Below are 13,469 nucleotides of genomic sequence, written 5' to 3'. Positions count from 1 at the left end.
TGCAGTTAAATCTTTTTATTATGTTTAATATAAACATTTTATTTGTGGCAGTTTAGTATATGATTTTTCCAACAAAAAAATAAATAAATAAAAAACTTCATGTGAAAAGAAATCCTCAAAAGTGCTATCTAAAGACTAAGAATGGAATTTTTTTTTAACTTTAACTTTTTTCTTTCTAGACTCCAGAAATAGTTTCCTGACTTCCTTTCTGGAAATGATTTTTGTTTCCAACCACGTTGAGAATCCATTTTTTTCATTCTCTCTCTCTCTCTCCTTTTGCTTTCTTGGTAGTAGCAGGGAGGAAGGAGGGGGTGGGCACAAGAAAGAGGGAAAAGAGAAAACAGAAGAAGAATTGCATGCCACTATGTCTGAATATAGCCTCTACTTGTAGGTATTTCCATCTGATTTGCACTTTTGCCTTTTTATTTCCGTTTCTGGACACCTTCTTTATCATCCAGCCAACTGGAATAGACAAAGCACTGTTGGTGCCCTGAGCGACAGAACTCTGGTAGGGGGCTGGCTGTAAATTGACGTGGCATGGAAATTCTCCGCTAAGTTGTAGCAGCTTGCATGTTTCTACTAAGATCAAGCCCAGCCTCCCAGAGCTGTAGCTTAATCATCATGGGTTCAGCGACTTTACAGCAAAATGGATAGAAAAAATCTTCAGCTCCTTTCTTTGGACTCAAATGTTTTCTTTTTGAGTATCTATGTTTTAGAGGAAAAAATCCAAGCAGTTAAGTCTGTAACTTTCTTTTTGCAGCTTAAACAACAGAGTTTGCTGGTCTCCCTCCCCTATCCTGCAATTTAATTCCTTACAGATTTTGCCATGGGGTGCGGACTTAGAAAGCTAGAAGACCCTGATGATAGCAGCCCTGGAAAAATATTTTCTACCCTGAAGAGACCGCAAGTGGAAACAAAGACAGAATTTGCTTACGAATATGTATTGCTGGACTTTACATTACAAGGTATTTTTGCTTCTATTTTATTTGTTAAATGAAAGATTTCAAAGATAAAGGACTACTAGTTTTTAAAGGGTTGGTTTGTGGCTTTTTACATGGTGCTTCATAATTAGATTGTGCAATCAATCTAACAATAATGCTTTGTTTCTTAATTACATTCTGAAAGATTTCAGTTCTGTTTGCTTTGTTTTTTGTAAATTTGGCTCATATGTACTTTATAAAATTAGAAAAACTGCTTGGAAACAGTTCTTTCACTTTTAAATCAAATGCTTATTTGTAGAAGGATTCATGAAAAACGCTTGCTTTCTCGGCCAAGTAGCTATAGCCTTAATGACAGTTTATGTTTTGAAAAAGATCTGAAAGGCACAAGAAGGTGGCATGTAGGAAATGTTACTTGCATCATGTGGAAGAATATTTGCTAAGACGATTCTGAGGCCTCCAACTGTGTTAAATGTTGTATTGTGCTAGTCATTTGATATTTTTGACCAAACTAAACCTGAAGTTTGAAAATACAGTAAAAAAGAAAAAACTATAGTCTTCTCTAAGATACTTCCTTTGCTTGATACCCGGTCCCTAACAGAGAAACTCCCTGTTCCAGAAAGTTGGAAACACAAATAAACAAGCCCAGATGGCAGCCTTGTGCACAGAACAGAGGCAGCTCGACTTCACAAATACTTTACCTCACTCCTTTTGGAAACTTTACTGTACAATGACATTGATAAAACTGAGTTTTTAAAAAGCAGAAGTATATCTTTAATTATAGGGTACTAAAAATGAAGTTGACTGTCTTGCTTGCTATTAGAATTTCCAGATATTAGTATTAAGTTCTTATTGGCAAGTTATGCTTTTAAATTCTAATAAGCTGCACATTTTATCAGTTAATAGATTTATACTAAGTATATTATCAGGCTGGATATTAATTTATTTTAAACACAAATTCTCCATTTTTTGGTTTGTTCTGTAAACAGTGGATCTTTGTGCAAGTAGCAAGAGCAGCCCATTTTTCTTTGTCAAAAACTGAGCTAGCCAGCAAACTCCCTTCCAGAGGCATATGCAAAGTCTGTACATATATTTTTAATGTATTTACATTTCCATTTTTACCTAAGGTTAAGGCTACCAAAAGGAAAACTGTCAGTATTCTTACTTTTCTTTTTAATGATGAAAGTTAAAAGTAGATAAAGATAATGGTGATAATCAGAGAAGTAACTACTCAAATGAATTTTTCTATACTTTTTCAAAAACCATCATTTGAGAAAATATTTGTAATGTGGTGCTATATTTTCTCCATTGATTGTTGTCAATTATTTAGGACTGATTTTTATAAATTCAAGGACACAAACACATATTTTCCTTAACCTCAAAACCTTATCTGTTCATAAAGATTAGGCCACAGCCATTCTGATCTGTGCTTTAAGATTTGCTGCACAAATCCCCATAGGTCTTAAAGCAACTTAAATTTTTTTTCTGATTTATTTCTTCCCAACAGTGTTAGCAATGTCAAACAAATTTGTTTAAATGCAACCCTCCTTGAATCAGAAAAATCTACAGTTTTCTTCAGAAGTCATTTTGGTTTTGTTATTATTAGAAGCCCTTTTCTCTGTGAAAGGAGTAAAATTTCTACCTTTCACTCTACGTGTTTGGATGAGATGACAGAGTATTACAATATAAAGTGGAGATACGGGCATAGTTTGCAAATGCTAACTCAGAAAGCAAGCATCTATTTTAAAGTTGCACCTGGTTCCTATTTGGTCCAGGCGCTTAGTCTCCTGGTGTTCCCTTTCTCTCCGATTCTTCCACATGTTTTCGGTTTTGTTTTGTTTGTGTCTCTGCCTTTGCTTCAAAAGCCAAAACTCAGTATCAGCCCAGCTCCACAAATCACCTTTTTCTCTTCTGTTGTATCTCACCCCCACCTATTCCTCTAGTGTACAGAGAAGTGAGTCACATGGGGGTTAAAGCACGCCAGCCTTCTACGTTTAGCCCCAGCCATTCTGACCTGGAGTTGCTGTAAGGACTACTGAATAGTGGCATCTTCTGCCTCTCAGAGGCCATGTGCAGTGAGTAACCTTCCAGGAAACAAAATGGTCTGGTGGCGACAGCTGTGTGTGCTCATGAAGAGTCTGTCTCTTACGTTATTCTCCACTGTTTTTCCCAACAGAGAACATGGGATAGGGAGTTAGTCCCAGTGGGGCAGGAGACCCTTTGAAATTTTCAGTGCCCTGTGTTATAGTGGGTATAATTATCTTGAACAATTTGTTTTCCATTTAGTTCCATTCCCTCTGCATGTATGTGTGTGTGTGTGTGTGTGTGCCTTTCCCACACTTTTTTTTTTAGTGTTGTGGGGACTTTGAGCCATTATTTATATATCTCTGGTGGTGGTGGCGGTTTAGTTGCTAAGTTGTGTATGACTCTTGCAATTCCATGGACTATAGCCTGCCAGGCTCCTCTGTCCTTAGGATTCTCCAGGCAAGAATACTGGAGAGGGTTGCTATTTCCTATGGGAGAAATAATAGTCTAATCATTAAGCACACAAGGGTCTGGAGTCAAGTTCCTGGCTTCTGAATCTAGACTCTTTCACTCACTAACTTAGCAAGTTTATGAACTTTGCTGTATCTCAGCTTCCTCATCTATGAAATGGGCATTCTAATGGTGCTTACATAATAGAATTGTTTTAAGGATTAAAGGAGATTATACAAAATAATCTCTTTGAAAAAGTACTTGGCACTTGGTAAGCAGGGCTTCCCAGGTGGCTCAGTGGTAAAGAATCTGCCTGCAATGCAGGAGACACAAGTTCAACCCCTGGGTAAGGAAGATCCCCTGGATGAGGAAATGGCAACCCACTCCAGTATTCTTGCCAGGATAATCCCATGGACAGAGGAGCCTGACAGGTTACAGTCCATAGAGTCACAAAGAGTCAGACATGACTGAGTGACTGAGCACCCATGCACAGAAGCACTTAATAAAAGTTAAGTATTATCCCTCCTAGCTTTAGGCCAGGTCTACTAATTGCACTATTGAGATTTCAGCACAGTCTTTGTGATAAATTTTCTGAATTATTGTATAGTAATCTATACATGTGTATTAATGAGAGTGTGTGTCAGAATTTCTGACACATATTACAGAATTTATTAGTGAAAAGTTCAATGAACTCTGCAAATGATCCAGAAGGGTTGGTGTGCCTTCTTGTGCAATCCTAGAAAATAATCTGAATAACCATGGCCTTAAAGATTTTTAGAGCATGTATATCTTTATGATTAAAAAGAAATTTCTATAACATTAGAAACCCAAAAGAAGGACAGATGGTAACTTCCTTATTTGATTTTCTAATAGAATTATGTAAAAACGCATTGAGAAAATTTTTGCTGGGCCCTGGCTAGCTTTCTTATTATGAGAACAGAAACTCTCATTGTCTTTTGTTATCATTGTTACAGTAATAAATATATTGATGTATGGATTCCATAGAAGATGCTGATAAGCAATGAAATACAAAAAGAAATAACGCATAGTTTTTGCCTTCTGGTACTTTAAATTCTAATTGGTCAGACTGGACAAGATTATGAACTCCTCAAGGTCAGGAAGTATGCCGTGTCCACCTTTGCATTGCTGTGTTTGGCACACTGTTTGGCACAAGACTGATGGCCAGTAACTGGTGTTGAAATAATGGGCTTCCCAGGAGGTGCTAGGGGTAAAGAACCTGCCTGCCAGTGCAGGAGACATAAGAGAAGCGGCCTCAATCCCTGGATCGGAAAGATCCCTGGATCAGAAAGATCCCCAGATTGGGAAGATCCCCTGGAGGAGGGCGTGCCAACCCACTCCAGTATTTCTACCTGGAGAATGCCATGGACAGAGGAGCCTAGCGAGTTATAGTCTTATAGGGTCGCAAAGAGTTGAACACAACTGACAGTGTGGACCTGCAATGAGGAGAGGATACAAGGGGCATTTGTAAGAGACATTACCAAAGAGGAACTTAGCCTATGGTGGGCTGGATAGGAAGGGACAGAAAGAATGAGAAATCCAGGATGACTTCCCAGTTCTGAGCCTGAGTAACTGTAGGAATAACCATGCCTCCCACAGTACAAGGGGCATCCCACAAAGAGTCAGTGGGTGAAACAGCAATTCCATTCCAGGCACGCTGCCTGTGAGGTGGCAGTGGAACATCCTGGCAGAGAGAGTTACAGGTACACAGCTGGAGATGATGACTTCCAGGAGGAATTGAAGTAAATAAAGTCTTAAAGAGGAGAATATGGGCAGAGCATAAGTGTCTTGGGCTGAGTCATCAGGCATATTTAATGGTATTGAGGACTATTCAACAAAAATGACAGAGTCTACAAGTCTTCCCTTGTAGCTCAGTCGGTAAAGAATCTGCCTACAATGCAGGATGCCTGGGCTCAATTCCCTGGTTGGAAAGATCCCCTGGAGAAGGAAATGGCAACCCACAACAGTATTCTTTCTTGGAGAATCCCATGGAACAGAGGAACCTAGAAGGCTACGGTCCATGGGGTTGCAAAGAGTTGGACACGACTTAGCAACTAAACCACCTCCAACAAAAATGACAGAGTCTGAGGACAACTGCAACGTATATAGCACCAGAGAAAACAAGGAAAGGACGGGTTTCAAAAAGGAAGAAATGATCAGTAATTTTAAATACTAGAGAACTTTCAAGAAGAATGAAAATGCAGCACTGAAGAGAATGCATCTAAAAATCAACAAGAGATGAATAAAGTGTCAGAAATGAGGGAAGGAAGGAAAGAAGGAAGATCAGTCCAACTAAATTTTCTGTATCTGTTTGACTCATAAGTTCTTGAATATTTTCTCAAGCTGTCAAAAGATTTTCAAATGTAAAATGCTACATAAAAAGAAATTTATAGCAAAAATTGCTAAATTTACTCAAGTGTCAACAGAATCCTTGACATGGTCCCTAGTGCAAACTCCTACCAGGTGAAAAACTGCATACAGACTTTCCTTATGTTTAAATTGGTGGGATATTTTGGTTTAAAAATGTAATAAAACCTCACAATTTCAGACTGTTATAGAAGAGAAAGATCCTATTCTGACCTGGGGGAGTAGGGAATCTCTGATAATAGCATACAATTAACCCACTTGTTAGCTAAGACAGTAAGGCATCTGCCTACAATTCGGGAGACCTGGGTTCGATCCCTGGGTCGGGAATATCCTCTGGAGAAGGAAATGGCAACCCACTCCAGTACTCTTGCCTGGAAAATCCCATGGACCAAGGAGCCTGGTAGGCTACAGTCCATGGGGTCGCAAAGAGCCGGACACCACTGAGAAACTTCACTTTCACTTTTCAACCCACTTGAATAAATATTGATGTTGGGAGGAAAATACATTCCTATTGGCAATCTACATTATATTGGGGTTTTTTCTTATATCTGGGTGGACATTTATTTATTCTCTGAACTAACACTTACTCAGCACCTACTGAGCTCAGAATGAGGATACAGAGATAAGTAAACCCTAGTCCTTGACTTGTAAGAACCTGCATCGTAGCGAGCATCCTGCTGTGGGGTATTCATTTATGGTGCAAACACTCTATGCTGTGATACAGGCTTTGCTAGAAATCTGAGGGTTGTAGAGGAGGAAAGAAGAGCACCTCCACTTGATAGGTAGATCCAGAAAGACTCCTTAAAAGACATTCCACCTCAGGCTTCCCTCAAGTGGTAGAGAATCCACCTACCAATACAGGAGACACAGGTTCAATCCCTGGTCTGGGCAGATCGCACATGCCCATCGTGGCAACTAAGTCCATGTGCCACATATACTGGGTTGGTGCTTTAAAACTGGGAACCACAACTACTAAGCCCACGTGCTGCAACTACTGAAGCCCGTGCCCTACAGTCAGTGCTCTGCAACAAGAGAAGCCACTGCAATGAGAAGCCCACGTATCGCAATGAATAGTAGCCCCCACTCACCACAAGAAGAAGCACGCACAAAGCAACAAAGGCCCAGTACAGTCAAAAATAAATAAATAAAATTATTTTTTAAGAAAAAAAGCTTGCTTAGTTGCTAAAAAATGTTTTTAAAAAAATTTTTAAGTGCCACCTCCTATCATCTAAAGAATGAGTGGAACTTAGACAAAGATTTGTATCCATAATACATAAAATGAAACTGAAAATCAAGAAGGAAAAAACAACTGAATAGAAAAACAGACAAGAAATTTGGACAGGTAGATGACAAAACAGGAAATCCAAATGGCCAACAGACATATGAAACTGTGCTCAGCTTCATTAGTAATCAGGAAAAATGCATGCTAAAACCACAGTGAGAAACCACTACAAATTATCCAAAAAACAGCTAAAATGTTAAGAAAATGAAAGTCATGTCCAACTCTTTGTGACCCCATGGACTGTGGCCTGCCAGGCTCCTCTGTCCATGGAATTCTCCAGGCCAGACTATTGGGGTAGGTAGCCATTCCCTTCTCCAGGGGTTCTTCTCAACCCAGGGATGGAACCCAGGTCTCTTGCATTGCAGGTGATTCTTTACCAGGGAAGCCCCTAAAATGTCAAAAGACTGCTGATACCAGGTATTTGTAAACTGGTACAACCACTTTGAAAAAAAAATGCTTTGTCATTATCTCTTTAGCAAAGATCCATATCCCAGTGGAAGCGTGACTACGCATTCACCTGCAGCACATACAAAAATACTGATAGAAGGACTACTTGTAATAACCCCAAAAGAGTGAACAACTCAGAAATCTACAAACAAGAGATTGGAAAAGTAAATTATGGTATATCATACTATGCAGGGCTTCCCAGGTGGTGCTAGTGGTAAAGAACCAGCCTGCCAGTTCAGGAGACACAAGAGATGCAGGTTCGATCCCTGGATCAGGAAGATCCTCTGAAGTGGGAAATGGTAACCCACTCCAGTTCTTGCCTGGAAAATTTCATGGATTGGGGAGCCTGGAGGGCTACAGTCTATGGGGCTGCAGAGAGTCAAACACTACTGAGCGATTGAGCACATGTACCTGTACATACAATGCAACCCTACACTGCGGAAGTAAGACTCAGTTCAGTTCAGTCACTCAGTCGTGTCCGACTCTTTGCCACCCCATGAACCGTAGCACGCCAGCTTTTTCTGAAAAGGGCCAGATAGCAAATATTTTAGGCTTTGTGACCCATGTGATCTCTGTCCTGACTACTCAGCTCAGCCAATGTAGAGTCAACATACCATATGCGACAAAACAGGCCATAGGCAGTACTTTTGTGGTTCTCTACTATAATGCAATGAGAAAAACAAATCATAACTACACAAGCTGTACCAGGTGAATTTCACGAGCTTAATGTTCAGTGAAAGAAAACAAATACAAAAGCACATATTGTATGATTCCATTTACATAAAGCTCCAAAAATTGAGAAAACTGAACTATAGTGTTTATTTACATTCTTGCATGCATGCATGCTAAGTCGCTTCAGTCATGTCCAACTCTTTGCAACCCTATGGACCATAGCCCACCAGGCTCCTCTGTCCATGAAATTCTCCAGGCAAGAATACTGGAGTGGGTTGCTGAGCCCTTCTCCAGGGGACCTTCCCGACCCAGGGATCAAATCCACATTTCTTACGTCTCCTGCATTGGCAGGCAGGTTCTTTACCATGAGCGCCACCATTCTAGCATAGTTAACTAAGAAGAAGAGCAAGGAATTGAGGACCATAAAAGTCAAAGTAAAAGAAAAAGTCAAGTTAGCACAGAGTGGGAGAGAGGGATTGTGATCGTAAAGGGCGGAATGGTAGGCTTCTGAAGTGCCTGTCATTTTCAGATTTTTGAATGGATGGCATTACCAAATGTTGGCACTTTAAAATATGTTTTGTGCTTTCTGTATGTTATGTTTCTACCCCCAGACAAGATTTTTTTAAAGGTTAAAAAAAAAAAAAGCTAAGTAGGGAGTGGGAGTAAGACAAGGCTGAAAGACAAGATGAACAGACTCAGAAACAAGAGAATATTTCATGGTTTGGGAACTGCAAATAGAATAGGTGGAGTGCAGCACATGAAGGAGGCAGCAGTGGAACACAGACTGCAAGAGTTTTAAGTGGTCATGATGTGATCTTTTGCACAGCTGCCTATAATAATGAACTATGTAGTTCCTCCAGTTAGAGTGTATTTCAAAACTACAACTGTATTACTTCAATTAAATATATTAATGAGTGACTACAAAGATGGCAACTTTTATTGAAAACAAAAAGTTATGTAATTTGGATGTTCCTTATATAGTAGTTTATATTTCTAAGTAACAAAACATTTTGACAAGTAGTGTAAACCAGATACTCCTTTTAATATCCATACATTAAATTGCTTAATAATTTATAGAAATCAAAAGCTTTAGTGCAGCTCATGTCTGAATTTGCACAAATTCCGAATTAACAAAATTGCAAATGAAGTTTTACTTTCCTGTAGGTGCTAAAAGGGCTTCCCAGGTGGCACTAGTGGTAAAGAATTTGCCTGCAAATGCAGGAAACGTGAGAGATGCAGGTTTTATCCCTGGATCGTGAAGATCCCCTGGAGGGTATGGCAACCCACTCCAATATTCTTGCCTGAAGAATTCCATGGAGTCATTCTTTTTTTTTTTTTTTTAATTTTTTTGGACCGCGCGGGCCGGGCGACCTCCCCCTGCGCGCGCAGCCTGGGCCTCTGCCCGCCCCACCCACGCCCAAGCCCCCCATGGAGTCATTCTGTCTGGTACAGTCACAGCCTTTGTTGTTGTTGTTGCTGTTCTGTTGCTCAGTTGTGTCGGACTCTTTGCCACCCCATGGACTGCAGCACACCAGGCTTCCCTGTCCTTCACTATTTCCTGGAGTTTGCTCAAACTCATGTCCATTGAGTCAGTGATGTCATCCAACCATCTCATCCTCTGTCACCCCTTCTCCTGCCTTCAATCTTTCCCACCATCAGGGGCACAGCCTTACCACTCACTAACAATCTGGGCAAGTTATCAAACCTCTCTCTTCCTGCGTTTCCTCATTTGAGAACAGTGATAATATCTACCTTATGGAGTTTTTGTAAGGACTTATTAATATTAGGCATGTAAAGCACTTCACATAGTGCCTGGCACAGAATACCCTGGTATATGTTACTTGTTATTTTTTACTATAATTGCTAAATATAATATGGATTTTGACAGTCTGTTCCCTTTTGAAAATATGGTAAGATTACTTGCCAGTGTTTGCCATCGTATCTTTATCTGAGGAAATAATGTTTCATAAATATTTCAAAAATACATACCAATCTTCACAAAAAAACACATTTATATGTCCTGGACTTTTTTCATAGAGTTACATCATCAGAGCGAAGCTTTTGGTATTGAACAAGTTCTTAGCTTTATACTAAAAGAATGTGACTTTTTTGTATTTTTAAAATTAGATCTTTATCTATGAAGTTTTTAAGCAAAGGACCATAAAAAAGTGTACTGATATTTTATTTCAGAAACTATGAGGAAAAATGACAGAACGTTACTTAACCTTCTATATGTTTACATTTTAATGAGAAAAAAATCCACGCTGCATGTGGGTAGTTTTCAAAGCAACTACAAAATACTTTCCTTCACAATGGCCTTGTAAGGTATAATAAAGCTTTTACCAATCATGTAGCATTGATTGAATTGCAACCAACCCCACCCATTAATGCTGTCAACAACGTTTGTTCCATCTCCCAAGGAACTGAGAAGGAACTCGTGGTGGTTGAGGAGCTAAGAGCAAGATGGCTCGCAGCTGCTGCTAACTGCCTGTGCTCTTCAGTTCTAGCCAAAACAACCACACCTCCCCGCTAATTTCCTGTGTTTTAAAGTAATAGAGTCTCTGATATTACCACCCCAGTGTAAGGAGATCAAATCAAAGGCTTGACGCAGACACCAAGCCTCTCACAGAAACGTAATTATCCACTCTAGTGAGCGCTGATGAAAATACCTCACTCTGGGGGCACAGCTCACCCTTCTTCACGTCTCTAAGCTGAATCAGGTTGCCAGTCTCTTTTCAGCACAGTTTAAAGCATTATTAAGAATAGAGGGGATTACATGAAGGGATGTTCTCAACAAAACTTCCAGATTTATTTCTCTTTTCCTTGCTCCTGGGTTTACTTTTCTTGAATGACACTGGCATGTTTAAAGTAAGTCACAATGTCAGATAAGAAAGACAGTCTGCCAACAGAGTGAATCACAGCCCTCTTCTCACCACCATCCTCCTGTCTCCACTAAGAAGAAGATTCAGTGACACTGGGCCCACATGGCAACTACTGGACCAAGGCTGCTGCACTCTCAGATGAGGTATTAAGTCTTCCCCAGGTCCCTTCTCCAGCACAGCCCCTTTCTTTGTTTAATCAAGCTGGTACCTTTGGACATTTGAGTCTGGGACTCCATGGAATAGATCGGTGTGAGTTAGGGACCCTGGTCTGGAGAGTGAGCTGGGGACACCTAATCTACAGGGTGAGTTAGGGATTTGAGGTCTAGAGTGTGAGTTAAGGGCCTCTGATCTAGAATTCTACAGACGGACCCAGGCTGGGCTTTTGAAATAAGTCCAGATCTCTACAATGAACTTCTTCCTGGAGATTTTTTTTTTAAACCAACAATGACTTGTCTCTGAGAACAGCTTCCATTCAAAACCGTCTTTTCTGAGCTGGGCCACCAACAGAGAGACACGTCTCTGATGTCTCTGTGTTTATTTTGTACCAGGCCCTGGGCTCATGTTTTATAGTTACTATCAAAGCAACTCTATGAAGTTAATTTGTCCCCATCTCAGAGAAGCAAAGTAACTGATTCCAGATCTAGTACATGGCATAATTTGAGCCCGGGTGATTTGCTTCCCGATCCTAACGCTAACAGTGAGAATAGTGTGCTGCCCCTCTTTCCTCGGGAAAGGACTTTATTTAACAAAGCAGCCAACAGTTGTATAGCACATGCTAGCTACATGCCAGATGCTTTCTAGGAACACATATAAACTTATAAATATAAATTTATTCAATCCTAACAACCCTATAGAGACTGTTATTATTCTCACCTTGCAGATGAGGAAACTGAGGCACATGGGTGCGAAGTACCTTGCCGGCCCTCAGCAGTGAAAGTGAAAGTGCAGAGTCCTAACCACTGGGCCACAACGGAATTCCCCATAGAATCTATTTTCTAAACTGCTGCTCCGTGAGCATCCTGGAGCTCTGTTCACTGAATATGTTAATGTTACAACCAATTTTTCATACAGCTGGTCCTTTAATAAGTATATTTTAAGCATTTACAGTAATTGTCATGTCTATGCTGAGTGCAATTTATCAAAAGACACACAGACCTCCAAATAGAAGAACATGCACATTTGAGACAGTTGAATAATTAATGTAAAGCACTGGGCCCAAAGTGATATGATCCTTACAAAAACTTATGCTAAGATATGCTTATAAGTATTGATGTACAACTTTTCTTTACCCCCTTTGTGGCTTTCTTGGACTTCTTAGTTTGTAATTCCTCCCAAAACTTCTGTCTGTTTGTATGTTTGTGTTTTGTGCATTAACATTATTTTGCATTGAACTCAAGACAATAACCTTACTTCACTGAGAGTAGAAGAGGATGTAGATTAGACAAGAAAAACTGGATTTGTTCCATTGTCACAAAATTTCTCTGACATCACCAGAGAACAGGGTGTTCCTCAGAAATACATTCTCTAACTGAACGGAAATCTCTTTGAGCACCAGTGTCATTTTGTTATAGCCATCTTCTCCATGATTGCATTTAATGTGCTACAAAAGTCTGCCTTTGAAAACAGTGTTCTGAAACAATAGAATGGAGGGAATGACTTCATTATCAAGTGGACCAGTGAAGTGTAGAAGGTATTTTAAGTGACCTCAGACTGTAAAGTTTTTATAGTTCTTTTATCTAGTTTCATAATTCATTTTATTCCCTCTGATGTCCTCTGCCCCCTTGCAGGCCATCACTCTTTCCTTGCTGCTGATGCTAAGTCACTTCAGTCATGTCCGACTCTGTGCGACCCCATAGACGGCAGCCCACCAGGCCCCGCCGTCCCTGGGATTCTCCAGGCAAGAACACTGGAGTGGGTTGCCATTTCCTCCTCCAATGCATGAAAGTGAAAAGTGAAAGTGAAGTCGCTCAGTCGTGTCCGACTCTTAGCGACCCCATGGACTGCAGCCTAGCAGGCTCCTCCGTCCATGGGATTTTCCAGGCAAGAGTACTGGAGTGGGGTGCCATTGCCTTCTCCCTTTCCTTGCTACTTCTGTCCAAGTAGGGGCTCCAAGCCTCTACCAAAAGACTTAGCACTAAACATAAGATGCCTTTAAGTTGTACACACAGACAGAATTAACTAACATTGAATCTCATAACCAGAAAGCTGTGCTCTTTTCAGTTCTTTTTAAGCCATCTAATCAGTTTAGAGTTGGATGGCTAATTCTCCCTTTCGACAAAGATAGACTAGGGCTGTGTGGCTCAGCCTTTGGCAGATAACAGTCTCCCGCTAGATTCTGACAAGTGTTTTCTTTTTGTTGCATTTATTCATATGTAACTTTCTACTCAT

The 13,469-nt window shown here is 40.2% G+C and overlaps 1 protein-coding gene across 3 annotated transcripts in view; it reads left to right on the top strand.

Moving 5' to 3' along the window:
• The first annotated feature begins 273 nt into the window (after positions 1-273).
• Positions 274-13,469, top strand: part of RFTN2 (raftlin family member 2) — a 77,470-nt gene continuing 64,274 nt past the window's right edge. The window contains exons 1-2 of one of the 3 annotated variants that reach the window (XM_027563735.1): positions 274-387; positions 761-965. In XM_027563735.1, the coding sequence (XP_027419536.1) occupies positions 827-965 (139 nt within the window). In that variant the 5' untranslated portion in view covers positions 274-387; positions 761-826. Of the gene's footprint in view, positions 388-760; positions 966-2,881; positions 3,014-13,469 lie in introns of those variants that run through there. The other 2 variants (XM_027563723.1, XM_027563746.1) reach the window with 2 other exon arrangements.

This window comes from Bos indicus x Bos taurus, chromosome 2 (assembly GCF_003369695.1).
Source record: "Bos indicus x Bos taurus breed Angus x Brahman F1 hybrid chromosome 2, Bos_hybrid_MaternalHap_v2.0, whole genome shotgun sequence".
Taxonomy (NCBI): domain Eukaryota; kingdom Metazoa; phylum Chordata; class Mammalia; order Artiodactyla; family Bovidae; genus Bos; species Bos indicus x Bos taurus.
The sequence above is the reverse complement of the archived record's forward strand: the minus strand, read 5'-3'. Positions and strand labels throughout refer to the sequence as shown.